Here is a 24,178-nt window from a genome sequence, read left to right on the forward strand (position 1 = left end):
TAAGGCTGAATAGCCCACCTGCAAATCCAGTTCCTTCTAGTAACTATTATTTGAATATGTCATCTGCAGGGAGGTGGGGTTCAGGGGTTTTTTTCTATGCACAGGGGAAAAACATACCACAGCTTACATACCCACCTAGTTGTTCACCATCAAGTGTTTAATTGGGCTCTAACTGTCTCGCTACACGGCATGCCTCATGTCCTGGAAGAATATGATGTTTATAACCCTACCATCTTTACAGGGCTGGATAGGTGTACATAGTTCGGTCTTTGAAGTCTATCTTGCCAGCTTGATGGATATTCACCAAAAATCTCTGGCGAAGAATTTATGTAATCTCTCTCATGAAGGTGAGCGATGGTGGTGCATGTGAGGAAGGCTTTTCCTGGCCCTCTTTTACAAATGTGTTCATTTTGCCTTTGCTTTTGACCAACTTCTCTCATTGCCCTCTATGGCATCTTTTTGCTCTGTAGGATGTTACCATAAACCATGGTCACACTTAGTGCTGCTAAAATATTTCTGGACTTCTTGGCACGAAAAGGATTAGTGATCAAAACGATCAAAATGCAATAAAGAAAACTATTAAACTGATTTTTGTGAAGAAGCTTCAACTTTTGAGTTTGGATTTGATTTTGCTGAGAATTTAAATGAGAGCAAGAGAAAAATCTTAGAAACTATAGAGAAAAATGCTTAAAAAATAAAAACAATTTTGTAGAAGTTCATTGTTTCCTACCAGCCTTAAACAAATCATCTTTCAGCAGTTATTCCTGTAATATGTTCATGCCCTATTGATCTCTGGAAAGGGAAACTGCAGTAAACTTAAAATTGGCCGAGCCTCAGATGATATGTAGAATGGCTCATAGGTGAGAGGCAGATTTGGGGAAGCTGGAATCCTTCCCAATTCAGCAGCTGCTCTTTAAAGGAAACCTGGATGCTTGCCCAGCTCACTGCAGTTTTTTTGCTAGTTACCACAGCATCCTGCTGGGAAATCTTGGCCTTCTATTAATTTAATTGAATTGTTATGACATGGTGCTGTTAATCAGTTTCCCATTTTTTTCAGATTCATATGATTTTCCGTGGCATATGGTCTTTTCTTTTTTGATGTTGAAAGCAAGAAAAATCTTGGAAAAAAAAAAAAAGAGTGAAAGAAACAGTTGCTTAGCTCTCTGTGAAAATATGCGAAGTAGACATGAAGAGTTGACTGCCTGTCCTCTTCTGCTGATAATAGTTTTGGGCATTACCTCACCATTGTCTTGTTCTTAAATTTATGCCTTCCATGTCTGTAGCTTTGCTTGTTGGGCCTGCAAGTCAATAGGAAGCTGACGAGTACAGACCATCTCAATTTAAGTCCCTTCTTCTATAATAACGTGCAGAGCATGTTGACTGGCTATGGGCTCCATCTTCACCTTTTCTGCAGAGCTCTTAATTTTTGTTCCTTCTCCTCCCATTTGTCTGTTGTATGTGGACGGACACACATCTCAATTCTGTCAACACTTCTCACATGCTTCTAGCTTTATGTGGGTGAGCAGAAACAATCGTCACTGTAATTTTATTTCTATTGTATCATCTAAATTTGTGCTTGCTCAAGTAGGGAAACTAGGTTAAGTACTTCTGCTGACCATAGCTTTGTTAATGCACTCTGAATGAGCCAATGCATCAGATAAGGTTTTGGGTTGGTTGAACCTTTATAAGGGAAAACCAGCAGGTGTTCCCCCTGATGCTGAGGAGGTAACCAGTGCAAATCTGGAAGTAGTTGACTTATTTTACTGCAAAGCCAACGTGTCTTTTTCTTTAATTGCTTCCTGACTTTTGTATGTCATTCTCTGGAGTTACGCTTTATTGGTATAAAAGTGTGCCCTCAGCTGCAGCCCAGCCCAGTTCACCTGGGTAGTATCCAAAAAGGAGATGAGGATTTTTATGGTGACTGCTTTCTAGGTATCCTTTCGGGTTGTTATATCTCTGCCTGCATTGTGGCTTTGTCTTCTCCTTCTGGTACCTTTGCTTCTTTATGCCAATAGTGAGAACTTCCTGGCTGGATGAATTGTTCTTCTGGGCATTTTGGGCTGTTGGGTCATCCCTGTAAGCACTTTGGGGACTGAGAAGGGAGTGGACCCACAACTGAGTTGGTGCAGGCTGCTGTGTGGTGGGAGGGTCCTTCCCTCTGCCTCTTGTGGTAAACCTGCTAAATTCTTTACTAACTGATGGCAGCTTAAAACGCTCCAGCATAGTCAGCTACATATAAAAAATGTTACTGGCACAGCAGGTAAAGAGGCTAGTGTGGGGTAGGAAAAAAACATATGTAGGTAGCCCCTCGAAAATCCTGAGTAGGGTTGGGGAATGGTGACACCAGAAAACCTATTGTTATTTGTCCCTGTAGAAATCCAGTGTTGAAAGGTAAGACGTATCTTAATTGTCAAGTTTCAGTTCTGAAGACTGACAGTTCCTGATTAAGCTCTTGGCTTTTTAATGCATGTCAGAAAGGGCACAGCCTCATCAATGCTGAAAATATCATTGCTAACAGTTTACCTGGGATGATAGACCTGGAGGAAGAGAGAATCCATTTATCTGCTGTCCTGGTTCAATATTCATATTGATCATAAAACATAAAAGGGGAAATGCATCACTTCCTCATTTAACCATGTCTTATCTGCTAACAAACAGAAACACCAGCACTCAAATGAAAGCAGATGTTGCTGCTCTTCAGGCAAATAATGCCTTATAATTTATATAAGGACTTTATCATGATGCAATTTACAATAATTACTGATAACTGCAACAGCACAAGGACAAAATGACTGAATATTAAGTGATAGGTTTTAATAGAAGTCGTTAAATTCCAAACAAAAACCCCATGGTTAGCAGCCAATTATTTTTGTTGCCTGTTGTGGGTTCACCCCAGCTGGCAGCTCAGCCCCACGCAGCCACTCACTCTCTCCCCTCAGTGGGATGGGGAGAGAACTGGAAGGGCAAGAGCAGGAAAACTCATGGATTGAGATAAAGACAGTTTAATAGGTAAAGCAAAAGCTGTGCACATAAGCAAAGCAAAGTAAGGAATTGATTTCCATCAGCAGGCAGATGTTTAGCCATTCCTAGGAAAGCAGGGCTTCATCACATGTAGCAGATAGTTGGGAAGACAAATGCCATAACTCCAAACTTCCCCCCTTTCCTCCTTCTTCCCCCAGCTTTTATTGCCGAGCACAATGTCATATGGTCTGGGGTATCCCTTTAGTCAGGTGGGGTCAGCTGTCCCAGCTGTGTCCCCTCCCAAATTCTTGTGCACCCCCAGCCTACCTGCTTGGAGGGAGCAGTGTAAGAAACATAACAGGCCTTGATGCTGTGTAAGCACTGTTCAGCAATAACTAAAACATCCCTGTGTTATCGACACTGTTTTGGTCACAAATCCAAAACACAGCACCATAACAGCTGCTGTGAAGAAAAAATTAACTCCATCCCAGCCCAAACCACTGCACCTGTTTATGCAAGGCGCATTGTCAGGCTAAGGAAGTCTGATTAAGCATTTGAAGTGTTAGGAGTAATTTTTTTTTCATAGCTTAATCTGCTTTTCCATACTGGTAGTTAGAATTTCTATTTTTCTCTTTTTTCAGTGATTGTAGCTTAGCTAGTTTTGGTTTGGTTTAATCAGCATTTGCTTGCTTGCTTTCTAGGTTTTTCCCATTATCAAAGGATTTAGGTTGCAGGTGCTACGTGGGAGTGTTCCAGGGTGGAAGGGAAGGAAACCTAATTTGGGAGGTACAAAGTTGCAATAACATTTCTATTAACTATACTTGTAACCAGTTTTTCTTAAGTCTGACAGGATCTAAATACTCAATGGAGGATTTGTCTGTACATTTGTCTGCAATAATTAGGTGCAGAATAATTGTGAAAGTACAGTTCAGACTAAATTGGTATTTATATTCAAATTGATCAAGTTGATTCCCCTAGTTGTGGCTGGTTTGACCTTTTGAGCATGACAGAAATAGTGAAAACTACCTCTTGCATGTTGTTACCCATCGACATTAAGTTCACAGATTTATTTTGCTCTTGGTTATGTTAGAGCTCCTCTGCCCCATGCAGGGCACTGCTACACAGCTTTTGGAGCCATTTGTCCCAAGACTCTCATCTGGCAAGACCCTGTTTGGGTGTTTCCAGAGTTGCTAGTGCCACAACCTAGCAGTGAGGCTGGGGATCCAACAATGAGTTAAAAACTTAAAGAAGATCCAGAGCAAAGATAAGGGAGAAGGCAAGTGGTTTCTGCAGGTGAGCTGCTAACATCTGGGGGTTGGGGGAGAAAGGAACAGAGTGGGAGAAAGGCAGGGGAAGGTTGTGTCACTATTTATCTCCCTTCCCTCCCTTCATTTATAAAAGAAACTTTGATTAACAGTGAAAAGTAATCAGAATATTTGTTCTGACTGCAGGGTGTTGCCTTAGTCCTAACTTAGTGCACCAAAGATGATTTCATTTTGAAAAAAATAACATTGCTAGCTGGCTGGTAGGAAAACAGTTCTTCACCAAAGTTCCGTTCTCAGGCAAAGTGTTGTATAGATTTGTGTATATTTAGAAGTTCAGGGTGGCCAGTTAGGCAGATTTCTTCCTTTGAACTGATTGAAAATTTTCCTAATTGATAGTAAAGTTGGTCAATATTACACAACTTGGGTGTTGCACTGGCTCTTTTTCCATATACCTATATCTTGGGTATGTTTGTAGTACTGCTTGTTGGACTCTGGCACTTAGTAACTGTTGTCTTTTCCCTTCCCAGCTTCTTATGTATGATGCATCAGGAAAAAGACCAGTCATAACTGATGCAGCCTTTCTGTTCAGGCAATACAGGATCATTCATCACCGTGTGCTACTAGTCATTGATCCAGTTTAAGTTTTAAGAGTGTCATTGCATAGTGGTTTTGAAACCAAATGTAAGATGAAGGGGATGCCCTGCTGTAGGCAGCAGTACTTTGGTGGCAAGCCTAGCTGCAGAGAGCTCATGCTTCCAGTCAGATGGGCTTAGACCTTGCAAGCATTACCAGCAGGATCAGTGCTGGGTAGCAGTAACTTAAAGCAAAAGTGTTTAAATACCATACCCATCTACTTCAAGCAGTCTTTCATGTCACACTGGTTTCTGTTTTCAGAGTCCTGGATTTTGGAAGGTTTTTACAATCATCATCTTGCATTTTTGCCTCTCCAATTTCTTTCCATTATTGCAACTACTCCTGTCACATATGCAGCTCAGGTGTGCACAGATTTCATGCCCTCTGTCCTTTCGTTTTCTGATTAACAACTTTGTGCATTTTTTCTTCATGGTTTATATGCGTCGCTATTCACTGAATTGTTTTCTTCCTGCCTCTCTCCTTCCACCAAGCAGAAGCAAATTACTGTTAATCCAGTTTCTATTCTGAGAGTAATATTCTTGTTTCTTTCCCCCCACAGGATTTAAACTGCCTTGTAAGAAATAGTAAGTAATTTTTTTCTTCATTGTGGTTTTCTCATCAAATCGTGCTTTTTTTTTTTTTTTAACTGGGTTCATAAGACAAGTTCTTCCTGCTAAAATCAGAGAGATGTGAAGTGAAGCACTGTTCTCATGCCTTGCTTTGGGAGTTTTCCATTTGATCCATAATCAGCTCCAGCTAAAAGAGGAATGGGAAGTTAATTCTTTTTCAGGATATAGTTTGGGGGTGGGGTGGGTAGAACACAACCCAACTTGTTTAGTTTCTATTTAAAGCTGAGACAGTCGATTTTTAAAGAAATGGGAATTTTAGGACAAGTTTGTCAGTAAATGTTCATTACAAGCTATTAAATCTATGATAGTACTTGAAAAATTACTGTATGAACTGGAATAAAAAAAGGGGCTAAAGGGGTGCAGCTGAGAGCAATTAATGTAAATTATTGGGCATAAAGTCCAATGAATTAACTCGATCTTAAAGGTCTTTTCTAACCTAAATGATTCTATGAATTGGAAAAGGAAACTACAGTAACTGTAAGTCCCACTGAACAAATATATTGGACATATCAGGTGTAAGGGGTCAAGTCTCAGCAATGGCTGAGGAGAACATTCTGCATTTGTCCGTTTGGTACATGGAGGCATCTGGACAGTGCTGCAGAACCCCTTGGCCTTTTTTTGCAGTCATTGTTCTAAGCAGGCTCATTTCTGCCTCAGTGCCTGTATCATACTGGCACAAGTATTTTTGTAGCCATGCTTGGCATGCCAGATCAGGGAGATGACTATGCTGAAAATAACCAGATTTTAAACTTTTTTGGCAGAAGAGAGATTGGGTGGGATTGGACTGGATCATATTTCCCACTGGCAGGCAGCCATTGGAATACAGCTTGGCAACATGGCTAAGCCAGACTGCAGCTTCACCATTAAAATGCTGTCTTATTTGAATGTTTGGTTTAAATTCTGCCTTATGTTTCTTGGTTTTCTGCTCTAGGGGAAAGATTTTTTTTTTTTTTTTTTTTAGTGCTTAGTACAATTTTCTGAAAGGTACTTTGATCTTATCAGGTTTTCTATAGATATTTTTTGGTAGAATGAGCATTTGAAGATTGTCTTAATGACTTCCGAAGCCTTAAACTATGCTGTCACAAGAAGGGATAGTGTCCACTTTCCACTGTTCCCATCACTGACCTAGCAAAAAGACCAAAAGTGTATTTTGGCAGGGGGGCTGACTGAGCACTGTGTAATGGCAAAGTGCTGAGGGAAGGTGCTGCTCCCACCTCTGTCCCTGCCAGCAGCTGGCTGCGTGCTCCCATGGCTTGGCCCCCGACAGTGCTGATGGCGATGGGCCTGCAGGCTGAGCTGCTTCCTTGAGCTCTGCCTGACAGAGTAACACACCAAAGAAATGCAGAAATCTTTGTTTGGCAGAGCCTTTTTATGAACCAAATCATCACACATCCCTGTGATTTTTTTGAATTCATGCAAGGGAATAAGTGGGAAATGTAGCTGAGAGAGCAAGGTTTTATAGAATCATTTAGGTTTTGTTAGCAGCATGGATTTCTGTCAGCTGAAACTGGTAGCAAAACACGTTTTGCTTTTGAGGAATTCAACCTACAGATTTATTCTTTTGCTCTTCATTATTCTCTTTTCAGTATTACCATGGTTTAGTATGGATGCAACAAGTAGCTAAAGAATATCGTACCGATCTCTCCAAAGCCTGCATAATTGTTTTACCTCTTCTTTTTTTCCTTCTTTTTTGATATATTCAGTGATTACACTAGCCTATTCATGTGATTCATAGATTGCATGACACAGCTCATGTTCAGTAGTTTTTTTGCTAGTTTTTCAGCAGTGCTGTTATAAATAAATAGCATTCTAAATTCTCATTAGGTAAATATGGCCTATACTACATGTGCTTAGGTGTATATTACGGTGTGTCAAGAAGTGCTTTGTCTGAACGGGTCCAGTATACAAAGTGACTCAGATTTGGTTTTATCGAAAGGCAGTTCTGCCTTCCCCTCCCCCCAAGTCTGATAGTTATATGTTCTATCATCAGTTATTTTATATTTACTTATAGATTGTTGATATTTTTTAGAAAAACGCATACAATTGGCCTACACTCACCCCCACAGAGCTATTTAAAACATTCAAACACTAATGATTTTCCACTTGCAACTCCTCCTTGATTTGTCAGCCTAGTTCTTCCTGTGTTTGTGCTTCACTGATATTCAGCAAAGCTATTTTTAATATGCTCTAATAAGTCAAATGTCTTACAAAAGTCTAAGTAGAACATGCCTGTCTAATGCCTGTCATACCTGATTTCATTTTCTGATGAGATTACAGGACCAATATTCCCTAACACTGTATTCACTAGCATAAATTATTTTTCTGTCCAGAGAGCTCATTAGTTTAAGAAAGGCATAACAAGCAGTTGTTGGAAGCTAAATTTAGATGTATATTCAAATTAGAAATAAGGCAGTTTTTGAACAGAAAGTAATTAACTATTGGAACAATTTCCCTGGGTATCTGACAGACTGCTTATCATTGGAAGGCTGGAAATCAGTCCTACTCTTCTTCTAATATAGGTCTGTTTCAGCAGCAAGGTATGGACTTGCTGCAGAAGATATTGAGTAAATTTACTTGACCTGTTTAACCTGACTACATTGATTGTGATAATTACTAACAGATTTTAAGGAAAAGAGGAAGTGTAAGTTACTAGAATGAGTGAGTTCAGAATATTACAGGCAGTTTATAAAGTACTTGCATGCTGAAAACTGCCTTTCTGTGCTTTGAAGCAGTCTGTGACCCAGTTTTGCCCTCTGAGTAACCCTGACCCAAAAGGCAGACCATAATGGCAATTAAGCAGAGTTTCCTTGGCCCCGCTCTAAATGGCGGCTTTCATTTGCTGGACAGGTACCTGCATGGAGGCGAGCTGGCTGCAGGTTTCCATGTGGACTCCTTCTGCTCCAAGCAGTCTTCATGTTTCTTCTGACATTTTCCGTCAGATGGATGGAAACCTGCTCCCTGTGCTTCGGATAGAATGGAAAGTGGCCACTGATGGTAAGTGGTGGTTGTTTAGTGTAAACACAGAGCAGAGGAATTAGGTGTGATCTAGTAAGGATAGGGAGGAGAATTATGACTTGAAGTCTTTTACTGATCTAGCCATGAAAGCAGAGCTTTGAAATTTGGAGGTTTGGTTGCTTTGTTTTGAGGAATGATTTTGTTTTTTCTTGGTAACTGAATCAGGGCTTTATGTGTGCTGGGTATTCAAGAATTAAAAATGTTTTCACTAGTATGGGATAATTACATTTCAAATGGGAACAGCATATAAAAATGGAATCAAGTGACCCACACCTTTACCATGGCAGTGAGGGGAGAAAGGAGGTTCACACTGTAAGCATTGCCTTTTCAAGGCATAGTAATGACTGCAGCAGTCTTGTACACAGGATTTACATCTGTGAACTGAATAAACGAGACTCAATTTGAGAGAGCACAAATAGGTTATGTGCTGTTAACCCAGTACAAGTTGCTCCCATTTCAGGTAGTCTAGTCCTTGTAACTTAGGTTTCCTATATGCAGATGTGTCTTGATAAAGGAATAATTGTCTCATTGCTGAAGCCTAAATGAGTACCAGTAAGTCAAGTTTTCTTACTCTCCAAATATCTTTGATTATTTTTTCTTTGTTTGTACACAGTGTTTTCCTTGTTCTTGTCCATGGTTTTGCACTGATTTAAGACAGAATTAAACACATTCATTTCTTCTGCACAGGGCCTGTGTCTGAGCGCTGTATAATGTTATCTCAGTACAGCTATAGTAGTGTAGAAGCAGGTGTGACACGGGTAACCCAGTCATTTTGTGTAGCTGTGATTATAAACTTTCTCATTGGGATTGTCTGTACCAAAATAAAAGCGTATTTGCCTTGAGAGGCAGAGCTAAACACAACACTGAACCTGTGGAACTGCCAGGGAGTCTGGAAGAATGAAGTTACCTTCTCCTCTGCCCCTTTGTTTGCACAGATGAAGCTCTTGTCATGCAGAACAACCTTTAAGCTGAAAGTGCTGTTAGGCAGCCCTGCACACTAACTTTTTCATGGCCAGTTATCTTTATGTTGGGATCCCCAGTGCTTCAAAGGAGTAAGACTGTGACAAGACTAGGTGCAGTGGTAATCTCTGTGGGGGTTGCAACCTCTAAATGTGCAGATGACAGGAAAGACATCTCTCTTTGTCCCTGTGCCTGCAGCTAGCATCCAGTATCTCCGAGGGGCAGAGCTGGCTGTGATGCAAGTGAACAGCAATCAACAGGTCTGCACCCAGTTTGACTTTCAGAACAACTTGCCACTTCAGGTCCGTCCAGATGGAGGCCGGGTGAGTGCAAAGGGCTCTAAACTGCTTTTTCTAGTCCCATGGGTTTGTTTCTGCTTTCACTGTCATACATCAAGGTTATCGATTTTAAAAAGTACAGACTTGGTTAGAAGAGTTGATGAAACAATCAAGATATTGGGCTTGAGACCTGCTGTTGCTTCCAGTTTTTTACACTTGTATGTAGCCATGTACAAGCTGCTTACTTATCTTCATTTCTTTTTCACTCTTTCCATCTTTCAGGTTTTAAGAATTGTTGCTCTCAGTGCCTAGCACATGTCATCATTCTGGATGTTACTTAAAGCAAATAATTGTAGGAGTTTTTGCATTCTGCTTGACAGACGTGACATTTATAGTCTTCCTTTTACTTCGACCCTTCCTTTTACTTCGACCCTTCCTTTTACTTCGACCCTTCCTTTTACTTCGACCCTTCCTTTTACTTCGACCCTTCCTTTTACTTCGACCCTTCCTTTTACTTCGACCCTTCCTTTTACTTCGACCCTTCCTTTTACTTCGACCCTTCCTTTTACTTCGACCCTTCCTTTTACTTCGACCCTTCCTTTTACTTCGACCCTTCCTTTTACTTCGACCCTTCCTTTTACTTCGACCCTTCCTTTTACTTCGACCCTTCCTTTTACTTCGACCCTTCCTTTTACTTCGACCCTTCCTTTTACTTCGACTTCTTTCATCTCTCTTGCTGTGGAGAAAAGCACCAACCTTGGTGCTTACACTCAGTCTAGGAAACTTGTCAGAAAAGTGCTGAGCATTCAGAGCTCCCTTTATGAACAGTAGGAATCTGGAGTTCATTCCTTACCACGCAGAACTGGGCAATAGTTGGCTTACCATCTGGAGCCAGTGCCTCTCCCAGAATTTGCACAGCATTGCTGATATGTGGAAAACAGTATAGATTTAAGAAAATACGTATGGAATGGCCAGGTACAGAACTATGTGTATATAAGTGCAATTCTAAATGCTTAGCACTTGCACAGCATGGCAAGGTTCATACTAGACTAGAATGTCAGTCCCAGAACTGCATATTTTAGCCTTATTTCCTTTCAGAGTGTAATTAAGTGGAAACTCCACACAGTTGTTTGGCATGAGACTGTTGCATCAGTTCAGAGATCCCAAGAAATAACTGTACTTTTCTCATTCCAAACAGAAGAATTTGAGATAGACCAAGGGACCGGTATATTTAATACACCTGAGTTGCTTTTTTTATAGTCAAGCTTCAGAAAAAAGGTCATATGGGATGAGGGAACACAGTGGAACAGCACCAAGTCAGCTGTTAATTTCAGTGCCTTTACAGGACAACATTCTTGTTTTAAGTCCTTGTGAATGTGATTTGTTTTCAGTGGAATTTCACTTTTGACCGTTTTGAAGTGGAACCTGGACAGACTTACCAAGTGACTGTCTACCACCTGCCCAAACTGAGTGTTCGTGGAGACTACAATTGCAAGTCCATGTCTCTCACAATGCCTGGTAAGAGATGCTCTGGTTTGCTTAGGACTGTGATGGTTTGTGGACCTGTAGTTGGGGTTTTTTTCCCATGAAAAACCCATGAACTGTGAGCAAGTTTGGCAATAGGGTGACAGTATTATTGTTGCCCTTTCTGAATATTGCTGTTTAGAAGGTCCATGGTGCTAGCCTTATCCACAGTACCCCTATAGTGTATATCCAAAGTGCATGTATCATTTGTGCTACAAGTCACCATCCTTGTTTCAGGAATCATAGAATCATTTTGGTTGGAAAAGACCTTTAAGATCAAGTCCAACCATTAACCGAACACTGCCAAGTCTGCCACTAAACCATGTCCCTAAGCACCATATCTACATGTCTTTGAAATACCTTCAGGGATGGCAACTCGACCACTTCCCTGGACAGCCTATTCCAATGCCTGACAACCCTTTTAGTGAATAAATTTTTCCTAATATCCAATCTAAACCTCCCCGGCACAACTTGAGGCCATTTCCTCTTGTCCTATCACTTCTTACTTGGGAGAAGAGACTGACACCCACCTTGCTAAAACCTCCTTTCAGGTAGTTGTAGAAAGTGATAAGGTCTCCTCAGCCTCCTTTTCTCCAGACTAAACAACCTCAGTTCCCTCAGCTGCTTCTCATAAGACTTGTGCTCTAGACCCTTCACCAGCCTCGTTGCCCTTTGTTGGACATGCTCCAGTACCTCAATGTCTTTCTTGTAGCGAGGGGCCCAAAACTGGGGATCCTGTGTCCAGTAGTTTGTCGAACCTCTGCTTGGAATAAGGTGCATTCTGTGAAGGCCAGACCCTTTGATTCTGTTTGACTGTAGTTCCTACATGGAAGATATTGCTATGAAAAATTTTATATGCTCTCTAGAAAGCTGGACAAAGCCTTGGACTTGGGCCTCTGATTTCTGAGAAATTGCATTTGTAGCTTGTCAAGAATTCTGCTACAGCTACGGCTAAAGAGAAATTCATAATTAAACCTGAAAACTAATGTAGGTGCCCCTCTGAGGAGCTGATTGAAGGTAAGATACATCTCCTGGATTTGTTGCTGAAATGTTCACCAGTGGAGCCAGCACAAAGATATTTCATCTACATGAAGGGGACTGTAGAGTAATCTTTCATGCTCTTTGCAGACTATTGCTGCAGCTTTTACATAAGTTTAAATCTTTCAAAGTTGCCCCTCTGCTTGTGGAAGGTGGAAGTAAAGGCCAGAATTTCCAAATGAGAAGGAGTAAAGTTTGGCGTCTAATACTAAATTTAGACAGGTGAAGTTTGATTTCAAAGGCACAGTTAGGTGTAATTTACCAAGAAACTTGAAAGAGCTGAGTGCCTGACCTTTTCTTGTGTATACGAAAATTTTCCTACAGCTAAAAAGAATGTGTTTTGTTGTTTTCCCTGAAGATGCTGAGCATCTGCAGTGCCCTCTGGCTGCACTGACTAGTTTATATTTATAAACTATATTTATAAAATAGTTTATATTTGGCACTCAATACAGCTTGAAAACTGGTTCATAATCTTCTTCTTAACTTGCTTATAGTTGTCAACATGACTTTGTAGTTATAAAAAGGCAAAGTATGTGGTGTGTCAGCCAATGTGAGCTGGACAAGGAGAGGGAGCACTTGGTTTTCAGTCCTCTTATCCTTTCTTATATCTGGTCATACTGAGAACTTCCTGGCTTTTATCCTTCACTGTTCTTCAGAAACCTAGTGCATTGTGTCAAGCTCAGCAGTTGCAGGGAGCTTTGCTGATTAGAGCTTACATATTTTCCAACTTTGAAAGTTGGAAATTTAACATATGCAATGTTTTCTTTCAGCTGTTTAAGCAGGGAGTTGTTCCTGTTCCTTTGTGTCCAAACCCTGGAGGAGAGACATAGTTTAGGCTGAGACTTGTAAATCCCACATTGCTAAATGTTGAATGTGTAACTCTGGATTTGACTCTGAAGAAAGTCCCAAAGAGCAGGGCCCATCTCCTGAATGAAGAAAAGAGAACTATAAATGTGGAAGAGTGTTTTGGGATCGAGAAAGATTCCAGCCTCCTAGTTTTCGTGGGGCAGAATGCTTTTGGAGAAATCTATTGCTGTGGCACTCTCAAGGTCCAGAGATCAATAGGAAGCTTTAATTCCACTATGACCCTCTCTGCACAAGTCTTAGATTAGCAGGAGTTGTCAAATATTACTGTTGTAATAGTATTATATGTTTTCAGTCTTATTAATTATTTCTGTTCTAAAAAAAAAAAAAACACACCATAAAATCAGTGGAGGGGCTAGTTTATGCATTGGAAACCAATACTATTCTGCTGCAGAATTCTGCTACTGCTTTGGAGGAGGGCTTAGTTAGGTGTCTGGCTTCTGATAAGAAAATGGGTGTTTTTCCTAAATGGAAGTACAATGTTTCTGACTAGTCACTGATGGTCTTTCTTGCAGACTGCAAGGACTCTCTAATGAAAAGAACCATCCCATGTATAAAGACAGGTAAAAATTTTTCTGTTTGAGTCATGTAGACATGGTTGCCCAGCTGAAATATTTCTGACAGTTGAGAAACTTGGGAATATCTGCTCTACTTCCAGGCAGTTTGTGGGAGCCCAGGATCCAAGGTAAAAGTCTAGATGATACAACTCTGCTTGTGAGCTTTAACCCATGGATGGAGTCAGCCCAATACAAAATTCATGTGGCCAGTTTCCTGAATGAGAAGAAGTGTAAAATGATCACACGTGATTTCACTGAGGTAATTACCTTCCTAAATTATATCCTCTGTAGTAATTTAGACAAACATTTCTTTAATGGTTGCTAAACAAAGAGTTGGAGCAATGGTGTAGGAGATGTAACAAATGCACTTGTACAGCAATTTTCAAGGAATTATTTTCACAGATTTTTAATTACCTTTGGGAAGGGGAACTTTATTTCAGGAATTTGGGGGATGGAAGAACTAAGAGGTTTTATGCATGGAGCAGTCTGTAAAACAGCTGCAAAGAAAACAGAAATTTGATATTTGACTATCTGGGCTTTATTACCTTTGTCAAGCCAATGCCTGGGGGATAAGATTAAATAATTCAACCAAAATTGAGGTGCAAAGTTTCAATGAATCATTGAAGTAGCTTATTAAATGTGATGGTGCAGAGAATGTTCATTAAATTTTTGAGATCAAGAATGAGTGGTTTTGTAACTGAAGCTTCAAACAAACTGAGAATCCATTCCTGTAGGTCTTAGAGCCTGTGTTGTTGAGGAGCTCCAAGTAGCTCCAGAGTGTCTTCTGACATAAGAAATGTTCTCCTTCAGGCATCTGAGGGAGGAGAAATGCTGAATATTTGGTACCAGACCCCACCCTCCCTTGGGGGAGGGCAGATATATTGGCATCCAGTTTGCTTAATCTTTCCATTCCTTCCACACTTAAAACCCTTCGTACTGCATGCGCTAATAAGTATTAATTATTACTGACACAGCTGGTACAGCTGTGTGCATCTTTTCCTCGCAGAGGGGAATATACTCATTTTGGAGTATGTGTCTGCTAGTAATTGTAAAGAATATATTGAGATTGTCATGATATCGGTTGTATACAGCAGGTAACAAGGACAACTTATTTGTCTGTTCTAGTGTCAGAAGCAGCAGTGTTGACAGCTTTTTTAATTAAACAAGGAAGCTTGTTAATGTTTACAAATTAAATAACTGAATACATTTACATTGTTAAGAAACTGTAAGTTTAACACATTTGAAGTGATACAATGTATAACATTAATTGTTTTCTGTTACCTGTGCAACTTTAGCCTGCTGTCTTAATTGTATTGCAATGTCTGTTACACAGGACACCTGCAGTGGCCAGACAGTTTATCCATTTTGTTCTCTCTGGGCTTCTTGTTCAAAAAAAGAAAAAAAAAAAAAAATTGCTGCTGCTTTGGACCTCTCCATATTCTCATGTCAATTCATTTTCTTTTTCCTGCTTTCATTCTATTTTCTTCCTTCCCTTATAACTTGCATCTGATTTCTGCAGGGTGGAGGGCAACAGCAAGTGAATGTCACAATCAAAATAGAGAAGAACATAAGAGCTTGCTGCAACTACGAAATACAGGTAAGATCTCAATGTCATCCTTGTGTTCTTCCTTCCACAAGGCAGTGAGCAGTTTAGGAATGTTATGCTTTTTGCACAGTGTTTTTTTCTGAGATTGGCTAATCCCTAATTACCTGTATCAGGGAAATTATTATTATGGCTGAAAGAACAATTTTTTTTTTATAGGTGTTCTCTGTAAAAAGTGGCTTTTCTTTAGTATAGGGTTGCCAAGTCAGAGGTTAGAGACTATGGAGTGGGAATGGCAAGTGTGCAACCCCAGGAGCTCATTGTTTTCTTAATGTATAGTGTAAGAATTCTTCATTAATCTTGTTTTCAGAAGGGAAATGAGAATTCCGTGTCCCTGTGCTAAAATACAGGGAACGTAGAGGCAGGGGGAAAGTGGGGAAACAATTGCTTTTAAAATCGCTTCTGTTTTCTGAATTTATTTCAACTGCAGATTCAGCCATTCTTTGCAAACTGTGGCACAGACTGTCTGAGACACTCTGCTTTCATCCCATGTTCACCAGCTCCAAGTGAGAACTGCTTTTCTGTAAAATAGATTCCCATTGCCTTACAAATGAGAGCTGAATTTTTAATGTACCTCTTGTCTTTTGCAGCTACAGACCCATCAGGTAAGAAGTTCTTCCAATACCCTGAAACTTTTCATGCTGATCTTTTCCTGTCATATGGAATAACAAATGATTCTCCCTGGGAATGACCCGATGGGCAGGAAATGTCCCCTTGTAATATTGAATTCAGAGTGAATTGTGTTAAGAGTTACTTCACTATGATTTAATGAGGCAAGTATTTGTATGCAGTGTGAACCTTAAAGAGCAATTTTTTTTTTTAGAGATCCTTCACTTGCATAAAATTCTGAGAAACAGTTTTGACAAGAAGAGTTTTAATATAAAATACTTTCTGTCACTTTGCTCAGTGTTAAAAATTTGCATAATATAAAGCAGCTTTTGGAGAGAATATCTTGCATATATTCTTTTTTATAAATGTCAAGATAAATCACATGCATAATGATTTGACATCTTTTTTTAGCTGCAGCAACACCTGTAAGGAGCTAGTTTGCCCAAGATTTAGAAAGAAAAAAACACCTGTAGATTGAAAAAATACATCACCCAAAATGGTGATTTTTTTGTTTGTTTGTTTTTAATGTAGATTTCATGAACAGGCAGGACATGGGCCTGTCAAAGCTGGATAAACATGGCTGTTTAGAGGAAGGTTATTGATCTGTATTTTCAATGTGCTGCACATATGGTTCTTTGTGGAGCAAGTTTTTGGTGTAGAGCATCTTCATGAAAGCAGGAATCAATTTTGAGAAGTGACTGTGGTATGTTCTAAGGGGAAAGCGCTGGTTCTACTACCCGTGGTTTTGGGCAGAGCCAGGGTCCTTCTCCCTTGGCCCCTGCTACTCAAGAAACTCCTGTTCTTTGGTGAAATTCTATTTGTGTAAAGCAATGTCTGAATGCTATTCTTGTACTGCAGGTGATATGATTATATGGCTCTACTGGTGTATCACTGGGATCTGTGTGTTACTGGTGGGATCAGTCATAGCAGGTGTGATTTGTATGACCAAAAAACAAGCAGGTGAGGCTCATATCAGCTAGGAAGAAAAGACTCAATGCTAATACTATATTTTTCCTACTTCTGTACCTATTGCTGTTTTCTTCCTTGCTGTTCTGATGTCTTGCCACTGAGATAATGTCTATGAAACACTTTCTTCTGTTTTACACCATAGGACTTGTGACATCCACCTAGTTAAGTAAAGCATTCCATGGGTTATGCTGTCTGATACTCCATTTTCATAGCACTTCAGAGCTCATAAGGGGGAAAAAGGAACTTCATAGTTCAGCCCTTTGTTTCCTGCAGATTGCTACAGATATCTTTTCCATTTGTTTTTCTCCTACATTCCATAAGAGTTTTGCAGGACAGAAGCTTCCTGTTTGTCCAGACTGTACTCTTTCCCCTGTCGCCCAAAGTCTCTACAAAATTAATTTTTATACTATTTTGAGCTTAAATAATGTTTTTCAATTAAGATGGAAGAAAAACAGAACACAGAGGTTGACATTGAGCACATTGGGTACTTAAGGACTGATGTTTTAGTCTTTTGTGCTGCAACCATGAAGCAGTTATCACAGGGAAACTGTGCAACTCACTGGATTTTTTTTTTTGCCTGAGATGAGTAATTGGAAATCTTTTGGAAAATTTCTTGACATCAAACTTATCTATAAGACGTAGCCAGGGACATTTTAGTCGCCTCTTCAGAGAACCCTCTTAGGAAAAAGCTATCATTAAAAAAGCCTCTTCTATTTAAAGAGACGCAGTGGAACAATTGGGGTTCTGTACTTCTTGAGCCTGGCCAGATCTGGGGAAGATGGAGAAAATTGGGTTTGAGTGCATTCCTTCTCCTCTCAAAGGGAAAATACAGCAAAGTACATAGCAAAATCGGCTGTAGAAGAGTCTTTATTCATTTAGTATATGTTTTTAATTAGGCTTCTCCCTCCCCATGATTTTATCCCTGCACAGTTAAAGATTTTTTTTTTTTATCTAATTTTTGGAAGGGGTTGTCATTTTAAGGGTTTAATCTGATTTCATGTTTTCAGAACTGACAGTGTCTTTCTCCTTCTTCCAGGACACTGGCAAGGGAAATGTAACCACAATGATTTGCAGACGGGTAAGATGTCCTGCCTGTGTTTTATCAAGCACATGTAATGCATTCTGGAAGTCTCACACAATTTTCCAGAAGGGGCTTTAGTAGGATCTACTACTCTATAGGTGCTTCTCAAAACCAAAAGGTAGCCTTAGGATCTTCCCATTTAGCTAAAAGAAACTTTGTATATGTAATTTGGAATGCCATATTTTCCAGATGGAAGATAATTGATTTGTAAAGTGGAGAGGCTTTTGACCCAGATGAGGCCATACTGGCAAAAGAACTTTTGCTAATCATCTAAGCCATAGCAATAGGAGATTCTTCCTAGAGAAGAGGAGGCTCAGAGGTGACCTTATTGCAGTCTACAACTACCTGAAGGGAGGTTCTAGTGAAGTGGGAGTTGGCCTCTTCTCCCAGGCAACTAGCGATAGGACAAGAGGACATAGCCTCAAGCTTGGCCAGGGGAGGTTCAGGTTGGACATTAGGAAGAATTTCTTCTCAGAAGGGGTCATTAGACATTGGAACAGGCTGCCCAGGGAGGTGGTGGAGTCACCACCTCTGGCTGTGTTTAAGAAAAGACTGGACATGGCACTGAGTGCCATGGTCTAGTTGACTTGGTGGTGTCTGGGCAATGGTTGGACTCAATGATCCCAGAGGTCTCTTCCAACCTGACTGACTCTGTGATTCTGTTTTGGGGTGGGTGCACTCAGCTCTACAGCAGAGAATATAGCTACATTTGCAAGCCTCTTGAAGCTGGTGTATTACTTTTGTGTGGTGAAATTCCATGAACCATCCAGGCATTATTATAAACCACAGCTCCACTGTCTGGACTTTCACATTAAATTTCTACAACAAGTTGTTGTCTGGATATGTTGCCAAAATAGCTTCAAAACTGGTAGTTGCTAGAAACTTTTGTTCATATTCTCCTATGTTGATTGCTGCTGGCTTGCACCATTACCATGTCAGGAATGTGGCTGGGACAAATATTTTTCTGTCTTTCAGCAGCACCATATACCAACCTTCCTCTGCCACCTTTGAAGCCCCGAAAGGTTTGGATCGTGTACTCTGCTGATCACCTGCTGTACGTGGATGTGGTGCTGAAGTTTGCAGAGTTTCTGATGACTGTCTGTGGCACTGCTGTAGCCTTAGATCTGCTAGAAGATCATCAGATCTCAGAGTTAGGGCCATTACCCTGGCTTACTCGACAGAAGAAGGAAATGGAAGACCTATCTTCAAAGATCATCATCTTATGTTCACGGGGCACCCAGGCCAAATGGCAGGCCATGCTTGGGAGTGAGCCTGTGTGTCTCAAGCAAGATCAGCAAAAGCCAATGGGAGACCTGTTCACACCAGCCTTGAACTTGATCCTGCCAGACTTCAAGAAGCCAGCCTGCTTTGGAATGTATATAGTCTGCTATTTTGAGGGCATAAGTAGTGAGAAAGATATACCTGATCTGTTCAACGTCACATCCAGGTACCAACTGATGGACAAGTTTGAGGATATTTATTTTCGTATTCAGGATCTGGAGAAGTTTGAACCTGGGCGCATCCATCGAATCCAGGAAATCACAGCTGAAAATTACATGGATACCCCTAGTGGGAGGAAGTTGAAAGAGGCAGTAGAAAAGTTCAAGAACTGGCAGATGGAGCACCCAGACTGGTTTGAGAGTGGAACCATCTGCTTGGATAATGATGAAGAGTTGCAGTCCCTAAACAGAGAGAGCCAGGTGGATTCCTTGCTAAGTGATATGGGTGGAATTGTGAAGCATCAGCTGCACCTATGGGAGCCTGACCCTAACTGCTGTTATGTCACCAACCTCCACATGCATGAAGGTGAAAGTAGAGGCTGTAAACTGCAGCCTCAACTTAATCCATGTGGGGATCCGACTTCTCAGACTATGGTCCTTCCTATGGATGAAGCTCCTCTAGTTCAGGTGGAGCCAGTCTCTTCCATGGAAGACAGAAATATACTTGGTCATCATGTGCTGAGTAATGAAGACTGTATGGAAGGAGTTCCTCTTCTGGAGACAAGCTTTCCAATGAGGAATAACATCATCCTTCCTGATGACCCTGAAGTTTCAGCAGTAGAAGACCAGAGTCCTGCAAACCTCTCAGGTGAACTGAGTCACCATCTGAAGGGACTCATGTATTCTCTTTATCAGCAGAGTGTCATTCCTTCAGAGCCATCTCTCTGTCAAGGGGAGGCTGACAAGCAGCACCAGTTGGTCTTTGATGACCAATGCAAAGACCAAAGACAGTCAGTGCAGTCAGACCAGGGCTACATCTCTAGATGTTCTCCTCTGCCTCCTGATGACCTTGTGGAGGAGGAAGAGGAAGAAGAGGAGGAGGATCATGAAAAACAGGTGGTCTTCCAAGAACTCTCTCCAGAGGTCTTGAACAGTCTAAAGAGCCTCCAGCAGCAGCTGTTTTTCCAGGACATTGAACGGAGTTCTGACTGGGGGTATCCAGCTGAGGTGATGGACATTGGCCAATCTTTGGAGGACTGTTAGGGTCTATCTGGGACCTGCTCCATTTGAAATACAGGGATGGAAGGTGGTACCATGCACAGTGCTGAAACCACATTTCCAACACCATCCTTGTCCTTGTATTATAAATGACTTACTGGTGGGATCTTCCTGTCTGCTGCTAGGAAGCAGGATTGCCCAGCAGACTGGTAATGTTGCTTCCAGTCTCTGTAGAGAGAAGTAACAAATATCAGCCACCCCTGTGAAAGAACAGGCAGTAGTTCTGTTCCTTGGGGAAATGCATTACGTTGAGTCCTCACTGATGGATGACAGAAAAATTATTGTGGCTCATCCACTTGTGCCTTCAAAATGCCCTCCAGCTGTACTGGTTCTATTGCACTGGATAAAAGTCATGGCCAGGGTTTGGAAAATAGATGTAGATAACATGGCAAAGTTTGCATTGCCATTTTAATATAAATTTTAAATATTTTGTTGTAAATACTGTGTTAAAGATGTGTGCCTTAAACTTCAGCTAGGTTAGGGCTGTCTCTACCTGGCTGATACGTGTATCTGGAGATTTTTTTCTTTTGTCACTTATTCATTCATTTGCAACTGCATTTCCATGGCCATTCAGAAATCAAGCAGAGTAACTGAGCAGTAAGTGGGATAAACTTTTAATTAGGAGTCTCCATAACTCTCCCTACCTTGCTACTGGGAGGTATGTGCTTGAAAACCAGCATCAGGAGGAAGGGGGAAAAGGGTATAATGGACCAAAAAATGGGGTTTGGGCTTATTATACAATTACAAGAAGAATCTGGGACTGAACACAGAATTACTGCATTAAGGGAGTCTGGTGTATTCTATAATGCACTGCTGTGTGCTTTTGGACATCGTAGCACCAGGAAGGCTTGAACTGAAGATGTAGATAGTGACACACAATTACGGAAATGAGAGACTATTTTGGAGGGGGGAAAAGTGTAGCTTCAGCAGATGCTGTTTTAGAGTGGAGATTATAACTGAGATAAAGTAGTGTCCTCGTTTAGCCCGCACCCAGGGCTAAACAATACACAGTTTTTCTATCACCCAATGTCTCTTCCCCAAATGAGGAAGGGAATTGGGAAAAGGAGGGAGACTTGTAGGTTGAAGTTAAACAGATTTAATGAAATAAAGAAATCAATATAAATGACAACACAAAAGAGACAAAACTATACTCATCTACAGAGCACCGGCAAGTTGCTCCAGGAATCAAAAATGAGGGAGAAAAAGAGAGGAGAGCAAAAAGAACCCCACCTCTTCCCATCAAGCCCTCTCTTTTATAATGACCTTGATGTCAATGATATAGAATACACCTGTGGGCCAGCCTGGGTCAGCTGCCCTGGATTTAGCTGCTAAGGGCCTTGATCACTGTGGCTGGCCACAAACTGAAACAAAATCCCACTGAAACTAAGACAAGTAGGCTGAGCTAAAATGAGTGTAAGATGTACTTATGTGGGTGTAAACTCAAGCACAGGTAGTTCAGGCTAACTATTGTGATATACTTAATAGACAGGGGTTCATCTTCCAGGAACAATGATGGTAACTGCATCAATTCCAGTGTTTTTAAAAGATTGGTCTTAATGCACTAGAAAAAATTTTTCCCTGCGAGTGATTGCTTGTTGGCCGGTGTAGCACTGGCTGGGTAGCAGACTAGTCAAGGCTGGCATTTATCCTATTTATCCCAGTTTCTGCAGTTTAGCCTGCTGGATAACAGCTTCTGAGATGTAAATACTTCCAGGCCTTTCTCCTTTGTGTTTGGATAAGCTTGTCATCTTACTGTCCTTCTACATTTACTTGTCAAAAAAATCTTAAGATAATTTTACTTCAACTTTTTAAAAATCTGGTATCTCAGAAGATAATCTCCTCTTTTGACTTGCAACCAATATTCTATTATGTACATTTTATTTTATTCGTTTGTAGCTTGTGTTTTGTTCCTTAAATTAAAAAACAGTAATACTTTTGGATATATTTACTTATGTCCTCAATTCTGCCTAACTCCTTATATTAGTATTTCTTACAGAAATCTGGGGCAAAACCAATAACTGGAACTGAACTGGTTGGTAAATACCAAAGCATTCCTGCAAAGCGCTGTGCTGCTGGGTACAGCTGAGGGCCCTCATGTGTGGGAATTGCATGCTCCTTCAAAATGGGAGTTAAAAAAAGTTAAATGTTTGTAGTTTCTGTGCAGGGCTGGCCAGTGAGGCAGGACTGTTAAGAAAACTTGCTTTCTCTGCAGCCAGATGCCTAGAAAGACTAACAAAGGGACAGTCCCTGCGTAGATCCAAGGTTAAGACTGGGTGCCACCTTTGTTTTGTGTCTGTATGGGACCTAACTCAATAGGAGCTAAGCAAGAGTCAGCTGTGATCTTAGTGCTTCTCCAGTGAGGACCCATTTCTCAGATGATGCGAAAAATTGTCATCTTGATGATCCCACTCCTTCAAGTTTCTTTTATCTTACAGCAATTAACATGTAAATGATTTTTTTTTCCCATGAGCCTTTTTCAAGTGGTATGAATTGCTATAAATCATTGAAATAGGAAGCTCAGAAGTGTCATCTGGATTTTCTTGCCTTAGTCATTCCCTTCTCAGATAACTCCCTTGGTGTTACAGCTTTTAGAATTCACTTTCACTTACAAGAAGTTTGTTTGAGGGAAAAATCCAGACACTATTTTAGCAATCCAACATGAGGAAATCCAGTAACTGTAATGTATCTGTTGGTCCCTGAATGCAAAATTGAATAGCCCAGCAAGACTCAAAGGACGGAAGAAAAAAGCAAAATCAGTCACAAGTTTCTAATTTTATTTTAACAATCTTGCTTTTTAAAAAATACAAGTTCTGATTAATGCCAGAGGGATGCCAAGTGTCCGTTATCTCTCACTTCAGTTTCCCCTCCTGGGAATAGTCATATCTTTTGTCAGGATAGCAAACAGAGAGCAATAAAATGCTAAATAGCTGAGTTGTGTTACAAGGCTTGTAACGGAATCCCAAGGGATGTACATCTTAGTATGGCACAACTTTGTTTAGCAAAGTGTTATTGACCTGGAGCAGTAATTTAGTGTTGGCAGAATATACGGTAAGTGTGCGAGGTGCATTGGGTGAAGTATTGTTTGCACTTTAATGGTGCCGCTATCTCTCTCTCTCCTGCAAACGGATCTATTATGTGGCAGAAGGGTTTAAATGCAAGTGAGAGCTCAATTACCAAAGAAAAGGGAATTCAAAAGGTGGAGCGGACTTATAAACAAGACATTGAAGAGCTTTAAATGTTTCTCTGTAGTAATTGAAGTGGCAGCAGAGCTGCCCTTTCAGTTGCAAGGGGGCTTCTGTACAGCCAACTACTCTGAGAGCTTTACACTCTCCAAACAGCACACTTACTAACCACCTAGAAACCATGCCACTACAAAGGAATTCTACACACCAGAAGCATCACTTTGCAGGGTCATCTGTCCCAGGCAACCTTTGCATCCACGCACAAATTTGAACTATGATTTCCCTGTCAATGGCTTGAATGGGCGGTAGCTAGACAATTTTCTAATATGCCATTTTCTCAATAATGTCTTAAATGGAAAAAGGCACTGTTCAAACAACAACTTTATGTGCTATGAAGGAGTACTGAAGTAAGACTTGTTAATAATTCTGCTGTGGTTCTTCTAGTGTCTAAATTATGCTTACACCTCAGTGCATTAGGGCTGATGTTCTGCGCACTTTGGTGCTATCATGAA

At 40.7% G+C, this 24,178-nt stretch overlaps 1 protein-coding gene across 2 annotated transcripts; it reads left to right on the forward strand.

Moving 5' to 3' along the window:
• Positions 1 to 286: 286 nt before the first annotated feature.
• Positions 287 to 22,424, forward strand: IL17RA (interleukin 17 receptor A). 2 transcript variants are annotated; one of them, XM_068401085.1, is made up of 13 exons: positions 287 to 347; positions 5,419 to 5,443; positions 8,336 to 8,482; positions 9,662 to 9,786; positions 11,133 to 11,259; positions 13,683 to 13,730; positions 13,826 to 13,983; positions 15,244 to 15,321; positions 15,758 to 15,833; positions 15,918 to 15,932; positions 16,795 to 16,896; positions 17,942 to 17,983; positions 18,962 to 22,424. In XM_068401085.1, the coding sequence occupies exons 1-13, from the start codon at positions 342 to 344 to the stop codon at positions 20,467 to 20,469; spliced, it is 2,457 nt and encodes an 818-aa protein (XP_068257186.1). In that variant the 5' UTR covers positions 287 to 341; the 3' UTR covers positions 20,470 to 22,424. The 2 variants fall into 2 exon arrangements, with proteins under 2 accessions (XP_068257186.1, XP_068257187.1); XM_068401086.1 differs by having other exon boundaries at positions 18,965 to 22,424.
• The last annotated feature ends 1,754 nt before the right edge of the window (positions 22,425 to 24,178 follow it).

This window comes from Nyctibius grandis, chromosome 5 (genome assembly GCF_013368605.1).
Source record: "Nyctibius grandis isolate bNycGra1 chromosome 5, bNycGra1.pri, whole genome shotgun sequence".
Lineage (NCBI taxonomy): Eukaryota > Metazoa > Chordata > Aves > Nyctibiiformes > Nyctibiidae > Nyctibius > Nyctibius grandis.

What these genes read in the sequence shown, in the direction of transcription:
- IL17RA (XM_068401085.1), top strand. An exon ending in ATGGAAAGTGGCCACTGATG is followed by an intron (nt 8,483 to 9,661) that starts GTAAGTGGTGGT and finishes CTGTGCCTGCAG; the next exon opens with CTAGCATCCAGTATCTCCGA. An exon ending in CCACAATGATTTGCAGACGG is followed by an intron (nt 17,984 to 18,961) that starts GTAAGATGTCCT and finishes TCTGTCTTTCAG; the next exon opens with CAGCACCATATACCAACCTT.